Below are 13,192 nucleotides of genomic sequence, written 5' to 3'. Positions count from 1 at the left end.
TGCACGGGGCGGGGAGTAGCAGCCCCGAACTCGGCTCCTCCCCGTTCTCAAGCTGCGGCGCTAAAGCTGAGCCACCGAGCTGCTTGGTACGCGCCTTGTTCCGATTGCCGGCATAGCAGTGGCTTCTATAGAGCCAGACGGGAGTTCCGTCTCCTTCACCACCGCGCGAGGCGGGCTCTTGTGCGCCCTTTCTCTCCCCCGGGACAAAGACACTCACCATGCTCCCTCCCACTAGCCCTGGGGGCTGCCAGAGACCAAGGCGCCTGCCTCCAATCTCAGGGCTGGCTCCCTAAGATATAATACAACCACCCATCTTCCCCAAAGCGTGCAGGTGAGACATGGTTACAAAACGGTCACAGGAAAAATAAAACGACAGTAGTTATTAGTTCACAGCAGTGGTTATTACAAAATAAGGAGAGATTCAGAGAAGGGTGACAAGAATGATTAGGGCTTGTCTACACTACTTGTCCATGGAAAAAATTCATAGGAAGAGACATTGAAAAGATGCAGATTCTACAACAAGGAATAAAAGTATAAAATAATGTCTGGTATAGAGATGGTAGATCAGGAGTTTCTTTTCTCCCCATTTCATACCACAGGACAAGGGAACAAAGGTGGCAGGTTCCAAACTGATAACAGGAAATAAATACATAATTAGACTGTAGAACTGATTGCCACCAAAAGTCAGAGGCTAAGAACTTAACAACATTCAAGAAGGAATTGGACATTTATACAGACAACAAGAATATCCAGATTTCAGAGTAGCAGCCGTGTTAGTCTGTATCTGCAGAAAGAAAAGGAGTACTGGTGGCACCTTAGAGACTAACAAATTTATTTGAGCATAAGCTTTCGTGAGCTACAGCTTATGCTCAAATAAATTTGTTAGTCTCTAAGGTGCCACCAGTACTCCTTTTCTTTTTAAGAATATCCAGAGTTATAGTAGTTAGTGCTAAGAACATATTCCCAATTAATGTTCAAATGTGTGCTTCAGGGCTTAGATGTGAGTGATCACGATGCGGGGGGCTGATTAGCCCACATCTGCCTACTGCAGAATTCTTACATTTTGGCTCTTGGGGGAATTCTGCACCATTGCACAACACAGAGTTTGCACAGAATTAATGTTCTGCACAGAATTTAATTCGCCCCCGCAGAATTGGCACTGCCAAACTGCTGCCCACTGCTAAGGTCTGGCAGAGCCCAGCTCCCCAAGAGGCTTGAGCAGGCCACAGTTCCAAGGTTTGCTGGCCCCGCCCAGTCACATGCTGCTGCCAGGCCCCAGCCCAGTACAGCAGCTGCCAGAAGAGGCAGAAGCAATAGCTGGGAGCTGCCGGAAGGGGCTGCTGCTTTCCGGGAGGGGAGACTTTGGTAAGGAGGAGGTGAGACCAGCCAGGGGGGAACATGACTCAAGCTGTACCAGGGGCAGCCAAACCTTTAAATTGTGTCCCCCTGCACCTCTTCCCCACCCCACTATCAGCACATATGAGTCATCTCTGCCTGGCAGATAGTAATGAAACTTCGGAGCAGAGCCTGCGGCTGGACTCTGGGGATGTGGACATATGTGACACACCAAGAGTGAGGCACCCAACAAAAGCATAACAGAGAGACAGGAACTGGGTTGTCCTAGGGGTTTCTTTAACTCCCTACTACTGAGGGGAATCCTTTTTGTCATCTGTATCATTACAGACATACTTGATGACAGGTATTTTGAAATCAATTGCCAACATAATTGAAAATGACATGATTATATTGTGTTTTGACAAATAAAATATGCAGAATTTTAATTTTTTGGTGCAGAATTCCCCCAGGAATACATTTTTCTCTGAAGTATCTGATATTGACCAGAGTTGGAAACAGGATATCAGAGTACATGGACCTCACCTCTGATCCACTATGGCATTCTGCTGTTGCTATACTCTGATAAAAAATTGATTAATTTTAGAGCGCCTAAACAGTCAGAGTGGAAGCACTCCTTCTTACAGAAATTCTGCATGGAAAGTTGCAACATTTTCAGCAAAGGAACTGGTCATTTTCATTACAGGTGTAACTGACTATTGGCTTAAGGAAACAAAGTTGATTTGAAAACTGAGAGCCAGCCGAAATTTACACTTTCCCAAATTTACTGCAATAAGCATATAACATTTTTAATGATCAAACAATACAAGCTCTATGTTTGCACAGCAAAAACACACTACAAATATTGGATTTTGTTTTAAAAAAGGGATATCTGATAGTTAGGAGACAAGAAAAACAACTGTTCCCCCCTCAGCTGTTACTTTCCCACCTGCACTCCCATCACCTGTCTTTAACTTGGTTACTCTGAACCACTTGTCAGATGGTTGTACAAGGATGACCACCATGCTGGATTAAACTGATTTACTGTACACTTGTAAGACAATGAAAGCTACCAATATGGTGAATTATTAAATAAGACCAAACAATTAATAAACATAAGCACATTTGCACATCATAGGAAGATCATAGGTCTGATTTCATGGGTGGTTTGTTTGGTTCCCTCTCAGGTTTTATTTTGTCATGGATACTTGTAGGTAAGACTGGAAGGAAGCAGCACCTCTGCTGAGCACAGAATCAATGCAGAGGTCGGGACACCCCTATAAATGCTTTTGTTTGTTTTTTCATTTTAATGCCAAGGGTGATCCCAACCACTTCCAGGCAAGGAACTTATTACACAAGAGCAGCTACCTGGAGGTAACAGCATCCGGATCCAGTTATATAAATAATAATGTTTCTGTAACATCTGCTCTCTCCTTCCTTTCTTCAAAAAGGAATGTACCCATCTCTTAATTTTCTAAGATATTTTACACTTTATCACTGCAATGCAGCCACCTCTGGGGTAGAGTGATAAGCAAGTAGTAAATAGAAACAGCGTGGGAAGAGAGAATTTTGAACACCACTAGCCAAACCCCCATCCTGACAGTGGCAGGGGACCTTTACTGGTCCACAGATCAGAGAAGACTTAAAACCCACACCACAAAGCAACTCAAGTTTGTTTGAAAGACAGTCAAGTATACATTTCCAGGTTTTAGACCAGAGATGGGCAAACTACAGCCCACAGGCCACATCCAGCCCACATGACCATCCTACCCAACCCTTGAGCTCCCGGCCGGGAAGACTAGCCCCCGGCCCCTCCCCTGCTCTGGGCGGCAGGGCAGGCTCCGGCCAGGTGGCTGCAAGCTCCTGCCGCTCTGACTAGCATGGTAAGGGGGTGGGGGTGGTTGGATAAGGGGCAGGGGGTCCGGGGGGGGGCAGTCAGGGGGGTTGGATAGGCATGGGAGTCCCAGGGGGCCTGTCAGGGGCAGGGGTGTGGATAGGGGCCGGGGCAGTCAGGGAACAGGGAGCAGGTGGGGTCCGGGGGGGAGGTTAGGGGCAGGGGGTCCCAGGAGGGGGCAGGCAGGGGACAAGGGGTGGGGTTGGATGGTTCAGTGGTTCTGCAGGGGGCAGTCAGGGGACAGGAAGTAGGAGTGGGCAGATAGGGGGCAGCAGCCTTCCCTACCCGACCCTCCATAGAGTTTTGCAACCCCAATATGGCCCTCGGGACAAAAAGTGTGCCCACCCCTGCTTTAGATCGATCTTGAGCTGATCCAGAGGTTTCAACATAATATGGAATTGGATCATTCAGCTATCTCTCCAAAATTCTTCCTGCTGTCCCTTATGATCAAGAGCGTGCACCAGTACTGTCAGGTATTTAAAAGTCAACAGAATGAGAACACCAAAGAACATTCTCTTGCTATTATATGCAAAGGACCACTTAACTATTGGAGAGGTGGCTTCACCTATGCTCATATTTTTCTTCACATTTCCTACCACTGCACATGTAACTTCTGTCTTCATCCTCAGTAATGATGGGAGTACTGTAGGATACAGTGGCTGCTGGCATTTCTAGGTGACAGAACGGTTAAAAGAACATTGGTTTGTCTATGCCAGTGGTTCTCAACCAGGGTTACGTGTACCCCGGTGGTACACAGAGGTCTTCCAGGGGGTACATCAACTCATCTAGATATTTACCTAGTTTTACAACAGGCTACATAAAAAGCACTAGCGAAGTCAGCACAAACTAATATTTTATACAATGACTTATTTATACTGCTCTTATTTATACTGTATTTATAAATACTTATTTATATTGCAATTTTTCAGTAATAGTCTGCTGTGACACTTGTGCATTTTTAAGTCTGATTTTGTAAGCATGTAGTTTTTGAGTGAAGTGAAACTAGGGGTATGCAAGGCAGACCCCTAAAAGGAGTACAGTAGTCTGAAAAGGTTGAGAGCCACAGTCTATGCTACCTACACACCCCACGGTTGCTAGCACTGATGATAGGGTAACCATAGGATACTTGAAGGGAAAAAAGCTAATAGAAAAGTCTCTCTCTTGATCTAAGTGTCCTGCCCAGGAGGCTTGGGTAGGCTGCAGTTCCCAGGTTTGCTGGCCCCGCTTAGTCACATGGCGCAGCCAAACCTCCTCCCTGCACAGCAGCTGCCAGAAGAGGCAGAAGCAAAAGCTGGGAGCTGCAGGGAGGAGCTGCTGCTTTGCAGGAAGGGAGACTTAAGTAAGGAGGGGGTGAGGCCTGCTAGGGTGGAGTATGACTCCAGTTGTTCTGGGACAGCCAAACTTTTAAATTGTGCCCCCCCACACACACACACTATCAGCAGGTATAAGTCATCTCTGCCTGGCAGGATAGTAATGAAACTGCAGAGTAGAGCCTGCAGCTGGACTCCGGGGATGTGGACGTTTGGGCCGGGAGGTGCCCCACGGTTGGACTCAGGAGGGCAGGGGATGTGGGAGTCTGGCTCCACGGCTCCCTCTTCCTGCCAGCATCCTCTACTTAGGAACTTGAAATATGGTAACTATATGGGGGGAGGGCAAAAAAACAAGAATCAACTAAAAGACTGGAGGGGCTGAGTTTTCCCCTGGCATGTGTGAGGCACCCAACAAAAGCATCACAGAGAAACTGGAACTAGGTTGTCCTAGGGTTTCTTTAACTCCCTACTACTGAGGGGAATCCTTTTTGTCATCTGTATCATTACAGACATACGTGATGACAGGTATTTTGAAATCAATTACCAAAATAACTGAAAATGGCATGATATTGTGTTTTGACAAATAAAATATGCAGAATTTTAATTTTTTGGTGCAAAATTCCCCCAGGAATACATTTTCCTCTGAAGTGTCTGATATTGACCAGAGTTAGAAACAGGATACCAGAGTACATGGACCTCACCTCTGATCCACTATGGCATTCTGCTGTTGCTATACTCTGATAAAAAACTGATTAATTTTAGAGGGCTTAAACAGTCAGAATGGAAGCACTCCTTCTAACAGAAACCCTACATGGAAAGTTGCAACGTTTTTGTTTAACCGAAAGATCGTCAGCAGAGGAACTGGTCATTTTTATTACGGATGTAACTGACTATTGGCTTAAGGAAACAAAGTTGATTTGAAAACTGAGAGCCAGCCAAAATTTACACTTTCCCAAATTTACTGCAATAAGCATATAACGTTTTTAATGATCAAACAATACAAGCTCTATGTTTGCACAGCAAAAACACACTACAAATATTGGATTTTTCTTTTTAAAAAGCGATATCTAATAGTTAGGAGACAAGAAAAGCAACTGTTCCCACCTCAGCTGTTACTTTCCCTCCTGCACTCTCATCACCTATCTTTAACTTGGTTACTCTGAGCCACTTGTCAGATGGCTGTACAAGGATGACCACCATGTTGGATTAAACTGGTTTATTGTACACTTGTAAGACAATGAAGGCTACCAAAATGGTGAATTATTAAATAAGACCAAACAATTAATAAACATAAGCACACTTGCACACCATAGGAAGTTACATTTCCCCTACCCTCCCACAAACTCTGCTTTCTTCTATCCAACCATGGATCTCTTTCTTCCTCTTAGTCGTACTTCATCCAGCTTTTTGATCACAGGGCTTGATTTTTTAGATGTAGTCGAGTACTTCTTCAGCAGGACTTCAAACAGAGTGTCTGTGTTTGGATGAGTACTCAGAAAAGCTTTCTCCAAAACATACAAATCGACTCCTTTATCCTCAGGAAGGCCAGAAATAAAACTCAGTCCAAAATCTATCAGCACCAGGTCCAGCTCTTCTACTGGTGGTCGCAAAAGCATGTTGGAAGTTGTAAGATCTCCATGGATAAGATCATCATCATGCATTCGTGCCAAAACCTCACCTATCTTTTCTGCTAAGAGAAAGAGGTTGCTGGTATCATTTCCACTTTGCTGTACAGAAGTTATATAATCCCGAACTGTAGTTGATCCTGCGATATCTTCAAGATATATACAGTTGGAGACATAATCCACAAAGTAAACCACTGGTGCAGAAATCCCTATTAAAAAAGAGTTGATGAAATGCTAGCCTTTAGCTTATAAGAATGTTCAGCTTGCTTTATGATATTCAAAATTTATAATTACATAAATCAAATGCACCCTTAAAAGTTTACAACACTATCCTGGAATTGGGACAGAACCTCAAAATCCTGACCCCTAGTGGGCACTGACAAGCCCAAGTTTAGCCGTGTTGAGCTTTACTGCCCTGCCTAGCGCCTGGTTTACATTTAGGGCTTGTCTACATTACCCGCTGGATCGACCGGCAGCGACCGTCAATTTATTTCAGTGGTTCAGTGGTTATATTCAGGGGTCAATTTATTGCATCTAGTCTAGACACAATAAATCAACTGCCGAGCGCTCTCCCTTCAACTCTGGTATTCCACCAGGGCGAGAGGTGCAGGCAGAGCCGATGGGAGAGCGTCAGCTGTCGATTTACCGCAGTGAAGACACCACAGTAAGTAGATCTAAGTACATCAACTTCAGCTACATTATTCACATAGCTGAAGTTGTGTACCTTAGATAAATCCCTCCCCCCAGTGTAGACCAGGCTTTAGAATATAACTCTGTCGACCTATGATGCTCAGATGTGTGAAAAATCCACACCTGACAACCATAGCTATGCCAGCCTAACCCACTGCATAAAACACAGCTAGGTTGACAGAAAAATGCTTCCATCCACCTACCTACCATCACTCAGGGAGGTGGTTTTCCAATAGCCACACACACAAAAAAACCCACACAACCCTTCCATCACTTTAGAATGGGATTGCACCACAGGATTATGGCAACATGGCTACGGCACTGTAGCTATGCCATTGGATCCCCCATAATGTAGACAAACTCTAAATTTCAACTGCTGAAATTTCATTATCTATCCTTAAATCCCCCCTGCACTTTCAGTGGAATACAGAATTAAGCACTCTTCCTCTCCTACCAAAACACATTTGTCTGGCAGATGCAAAATATATGCTAGGATTTTGTCCTAGGCATGGCAGCATTTTGAGCAGATCCTGAGCAAGTACAATAAATCAGAAAGATGACAAAGACACACACCAGTTATTTGCTCTTTGTGAGAAGAAAAAATTACCACACAAGCATCTTGAAATTGCAGATGAAGATAAATATCACACTGTTTTAATGGGGTCACCAGAGCTATCTTAGACTTGCTGGGGCCCGGGGCCAAAGCTGAAAGCTCAAGCCAGAGGGCTTCAGCCCTGGGCAGTGAGGGTCAGGCTTTAGCTTCACCCCTGTGCAGCAGGGCTCAGGTTACAGGCACCCTGCCTGGGGCTGAAGCCCTCAGGCTTCGGCTTTATGTCCCCTGTCTGGGGTGGTGGGGCTCGGGCTCTGGCCCCTCCAGCCCGGGCAGTGGGCTCGAGCAGGCTCAGGCTTCAGCCCCGCATCCTGGGGTTGTGTAGTAATTTTTGTTGTCAGAAGGGCTGTTGGATCATATTAAAGAAGTTCTGTATTAAAATCACAAATGAGTTTGATTCCCCATAGCTTAAATTCCAGGGTATTACTAATTAAGAGGTCTCTTGGTTTTTGGTACTGTTTCTCTCCCTCTACGTGTGAAACTTCCAAGCTGCTAATTGTCTTAGTACATTCTAAGACAGAGTCTGTTCTCAAAGCAATTCACACAGAGAGAGACTCAAAGCAATACTCTAACAACAAAAACAGCACCCAGAGACTCCCCGCCCTTTTGTTGTATTAACAATTGTGATTAAAATAGAGATAGAGGATGTATGTGGATGGATGCTTGGTGTGGATAATAACTGAATGATCAGGAAGGTGCCAGCCTTAGAATCCAGTGTCCATCGGCTGAAGAAGACGTCAAGTGGAAATAACCAGAGGACCCCCGGAGGGCAGACTGGAATCCACCCAACAGCCTCAAGAATGGGAGAACCAAAGAACAAGATAACATCTAGCAGCCCGGAGCAGTCAGGAATGTGCTATCTGCTGATTGATTCAGCAGCAGCATGATGAAGCAATTCCCATAGACTGGCATAGGAAGAAATTCCTATAAAAATAGACTCTTAAAAAGTGAGAACTTTGGGGTCTGATTCTGCAAACCAACTTCCAGGAGCATCAGATGAGCATCTGACAAGGCCCTGCTCCCTCCTCGTGTCCAGGCCACCTGGCCAGTGGCTTGGCATGAGCAACTCTAAGGCTAGTAACTATGATAACAACCTTGCAGAACCTGTGTGTGTGTGTGTTTATATGAATGAATGTATGAATAAATATGAGATTGAATGGAATGTTATAGCTATAACTAACTACTTACTATGATTCTTTCTGTATTCACAATAAATGTGGTATTTTGCCTTTTTCCCTTTAATAAGATCCTGCTGGTTTTTATTTTATTGGTATAACACGGGGTGGTAGTGCAATGAAGTTTGAGAACCCCTGCATTAGTGAATGGTGCTCTGAAGGTCAAGGGTTTATCTCCCTGCTTCACTTTTGCCCCACTATAATTTAGGCTGTCCCTATTATCTATCCAAGAGCTTGTCTACACTTAAAGTTATTTCAGAGTAAGATAAAGTGTGAATTTAGGGCACAATAGCTTCCAGAATAGCTTCTTGTGTTGACACTACTTCAGAATATGGGCATGTTTACACTACAGCAACACAACTACAGTGCTGTAGCGCTATACACTAGAGGCTTCCAACGGTAACAGAAGGGATTTTTCTATCACTGTAGGTAAGCCACCTCCCAGCCCGGGTAGCTAGGTCAAGGGAAGCATTCTTCTGTCAGCCTAGCCACATTTACACTGGAGGTCAGGTTGGAATAGCTACTACACTCAGAGGTGTGAACTTCTTCCTACTTCTGGGCAACAAAGATATGTCACTCTACATTTTAACTGGTTTCAGAGAAGCAGCCGTGTTAGTCTTTAAGGTGCCAGACATACTTCTTTTCTTTTTGCGGATACAGACTAACAAATTTATTTGACATTAAGCTTTCGTGAGCTACAGCTTCATCCGATGAAGTGAGCTGTAGTTCACGAAAGCTTATGCTCAAATAAATTTGTTAGTCTCTAAGGTGCCACAAGTACTCCTTTTCTTTTTACACTCTAACTGTAGACCAGATCGCAGAATAATCATGCAGGGACCTACTGGAAAACACCTATTTCCATTACTTCCCCAACACAGAAAAAGCTCAAAGCCTCTTTCTAAATACTATCAAGTCCTTGACCTCCGTGAATACATTAATATTGTGAAATGTTCGGATACTACAGTAAAGACCACAGAAATGCCTACAACAGGGAAAACAATATCCTGTGGCAGCCCGTCACTCAGGACAATTGTGTGCTGGGTTTTAAACAGGTCCTTTTGTGTAGGTTTTTGTTGTCTTTCAATTTCATTAAAAGCCCTATTACCTGGGGTTATGAAAAAGGGTAAAAAGGCGCTGACGGCTCCATTCATGGTACAAACCCCTCCCCAAACAGTGCCAAGACCCTGCCATACAAGCAGCTCCTATCTCTCCCTAGACTCAGTCCTCTACCCCCCCTCAGCTCAGCCCCACCACAGAGCCCCCACCTCCTCCTAGGCTCCCCCACCCCGCCCTACAAGCAACCCCCATCTCACCATAGACTCACACCCACCCCAGAGCCCCCCTCCACCCCTGAGCTAAGACCCCCCCGACCCACCCCTAGAGCCCCCCTCTGCCCCTAGGCTGAGCCCGCCCTCCCGTCCATTTTCAGAGAGTCCCCCAGACCCACCCTGCAGAGCCCCCTTCTAGCCCCCCATCTCTCAGCCCCACCTGCCCGGCGGCAGCGCAGCAAGGAGCGGGCCTCCTGCGCCGTCCGCCGCCGGCTCAGCCGCTCCTCCAGCGCCGGGTGCCGGTAGCGCTTGGGGAAGCGGAGCTTGACCACAGCCGGCCGGCCCAGGAACTGTCCCCGGTAGAGCCGCGCCTCGGCCCCCTGCTGCACCAGCTGCAGCCCCTGCAGCGGCGGGGGGGACACCGCGCTCGCTCCCGCCTCTCCTCCCCCGTCGGCCATGATGGATGGAGCCCGTACGCTACCGGCGTACGTCAGCTCCGCGGCCGGCGTCACCTGCGTGAGAGGGAAGGAGCACGACACCGCCCCCTCCGTAACACGTGACTTACCGCGGCCCTCGGGAAGCTTCGGGTTCGGCTCCCGGAAACAGCCGAACCGCCCAGGAGAGCGTTCAAGGGCGGAGACTGTAGCCCCGCCAGTCAGCCCGCGGCTCCTGCGCGTTACACCGGCCTACGGGGCACCCCGCAAACCCAGACCGGCACCGCCCCGCCCCTGTACCCCCCACCCCGTGTATCGCCCCGCTCCCTGTATCGCCTTCGTCGCATATCGCCCTGCCCCTCTATAACGCCCTCACTGTGTATCGCCCCGCCCCTCTACCGCTCTTCCCGTGTATTGCCCCGCCCCTCTACCCCGCCCTCCCCGTGTATCTCGCCACCCCCATACCTCCCTCCTCGTGTATCGCCCTTGCCGTGTATTGACCCGCCCCCTACCTCCCTCCTCATGTTCGCCCCACCCCGCGATAACGCCCTCACTGTGTATCACCCCGCCCCTCTATGCCACCCTCTCCCCTCTACAGGCCCTCCAGGCAGCACTCTCCAATCCTGTCACTCCACCCCCTCTATACTGCCCTCCCTCTATGAATCACCCCGCCCCTCTATATTACTGCTTCTCCCGTCTATAGGTCCCTCCTGCCCTCTCAGATCTAGGCATGCCAGGCGTATAGTTTTTGACTGGAACGCCCAGTTGAAAACGGACCCTGGCGGCTCAGAGGGGCCCAAGGCTAACGCAGGCTCCCTGCTTGCCCTAGTTCCGTGCAGCTCCTGGAAGCGGCTGCCAGGTCCTTGCGGCCCCTCGCATGTGGGTGGCCACAGAGGCTCCGCACGCTGCCCCCACCTCACTGCCAGCTCCACAGATCCCATTGGCCGGAAACCGCAACCATTGGGAGCTGCGGGCATGAGGGCAGCACGCCGAGCCTCCCTAGCTGCCCGTGTGTCTAGGGGCTGCACAGACCTGACGGCCACTTCTGAGAGCCATGGTAAGCACCACTGGGACCCCGCATCCCAAATTCCTCCTGGCCCCCAACCTCCTGCCTCCTGAGGGTGGGGGAGAGCAAGCAACAGAGGGAGCAGGGATGGAGCGAGCAGGGTGGGGCCTCAGAGAAGGGGCAGGGCAGGGATTGTTTGGTTTTGTGTGATTAGAAAGTTGGCAACCCTACTCAGGTCTATCACTCCACCCCTCTATACCACCCTCTCGCCACAGATCACACCATCCCCTGTATAATGCCCTCCGGCTATGTATCACTCAGCCCCTCTATACTACCCTCCTAGCATGTATTACTCTATCCTGTCTATACCACCTTCTCACACTCTGTACTGCCTTCTGTCTGTGTGCCCTCTCTATATTTCCTCCTTCCACTATATACCTCCTCGTTCCCCACTACACCCTGCTTCCCCCCTCTCTATGCTGCACTCAGTAAATAGTATATAACTAATATGTGATAGATCATCACTCCGGTTGCCTCCCCTTGTAAGAAGCTCCCCTTTGGCCTTATCCCCCTGAGAACGAAACTTCCTTTAACTTCTGCTGCTGCCACTGCAGGAATGGGATTCAGGAACTCAGAGCACTCTGCAGCTGCTGAGGTGCCTGCAAAGCTGGGGCACTGCCTGCATCTCTGCTGTCCCATCCCATCAGGGATAAAAGCGTGGTGCCCACACCTTCCCCCATGCTCCCTGCCAGGACCCTGACCCCCAGCACCTCACTGAAGTCACCATGAGCAGGAGAGCTCTTGGATGCGATATGCAGAAGAGCACGCCAGGAAGTGTGTGCACAAAGGAATGAATTATTCTGTACAGAACGGAGAGCCTTGCTACGAGGTGCTGATTGGGACCCGCAATAGAGGGTAAATGGGCGCTAGGATTAGTCATTCCAAGTGCTGGCAGCATGCTCCATGCTTCACAAGGCACAGACAAGAAGCCGGTTCCTACCCCTAGAGCTTACAGTTCTTCAAGGCACAGTCCTGCTGCACTACCCCAGCAGGGAACTCCAGGAGGCAGAATGCCACCCAGAGGTCTCCAACCTGTAGTAGGGGAAGTAGCCCTGCTGCTATACTGTTTTCTGAGGTGCACAAATTCCTGTGTGTGCAGAGTTATTGCCCTGGCTCCTTCCCACACACTTGGAGCTCTTCTGTGCCCACAGGAGAGCACGGTGGTCCCTGCACTCCCCAGAGCACAGGGAAAACAGCTGTGCTAGGCTCTCCTATGGGCTATGCAAAGAGGAAGGAAGGCTCCTGCTCACCCTGAGCCTTCCAACTGCTCACCAGCATGAAGGCCAGGCTCTATCCAGCCTTACATTAATAGAATGTGACCGGGGCGGCAGGTTTGGAGAATTTTTGGTGGTGCCCAGAATGGTTCCAAGTCGTCTCCCTCACCCCCCATGCACACACACACACACCTGCCTAAGGCTCTGGGAGGGAGGTTGGGTGCAGGAGGGGGTTTGGGGTGCAGGCTCTAGGAGAGAGTTTGGGTGCTGGGTGCAGGCTCTGAGCTGAGACAGGGTGGTGGGGTGCAGGAGGTGGTTTGGGTGCTGGGTATGGGCTCTGGGCTGGGACAGAGGGTGCACGGTGTGGGGCTGGGCTAGGGATGAGGAGTTTGGGGTGCAGCAGGCAGGCTACCCTGGGGCTGGGGCAGCGGGCCAGAGAGGACAACTCCCCGCAGCCCTCTCCCCACCAGCAGCAGTGAGCTCCAGGGGAGGGGAGCCCCTCCCTCCCTGGCCTGACACTCACCCAAGCCACCCCAGCTGCTGCTGCTCAGGAGGTCCAGCCAGGATAAGCCCC

General features: G+C 48.9%; 1 protein-coding gene across 1 annotated transcript; it reads right to left on the bottom strand.

Annotated features, from left to right (window-relative positions):
* Nucleotides 1-5,737: 5,737 nt before the first annotated feature.
* On the bottom strand, nucleotides 5,738-10,403 carry TP53RK (TP53 regulating kinase). The gene is made up of 2 exons (XM_073309554.1): nucleotides 10,125-10,403; nucleotides 5,738-6,370 (listed from the first exon to the last, which is right to left on the bottom strand). Exons 1-2 carry the CDS (start codon nucleotides 10,360-10,362, stop codon nucleotides 5,892-5,894), a joined length of 717 nt encoding a protein of 238 aa, XP_073165655.1. The 5' UTR covers nucleotides 10,363-10,403; the 3' UTR covers nucleotides 5,738-5,891.
* Between the last annotated feature and the right edge of the window lie 2,789 nt (nucleotides 10,404-13,192).

This window comes from Lepidochelys kempii, chromosome 13 (genome assembly GCF_965140265.1).
Source record: "Lepidochelys kempii isolate rLepKem1 chromosome 13, rLepKem1.hap2, whole genome shotgun sequence".
NCBI classification, from domain to species: Eukaryota; Metazoa; Chordata; order Testudines; family Cheloniidae; genus Lepidochelys; species Lepidochelys kempii.
This window is presented reverse-complemented; position numbering and strand designations above follow the sequence as displayed.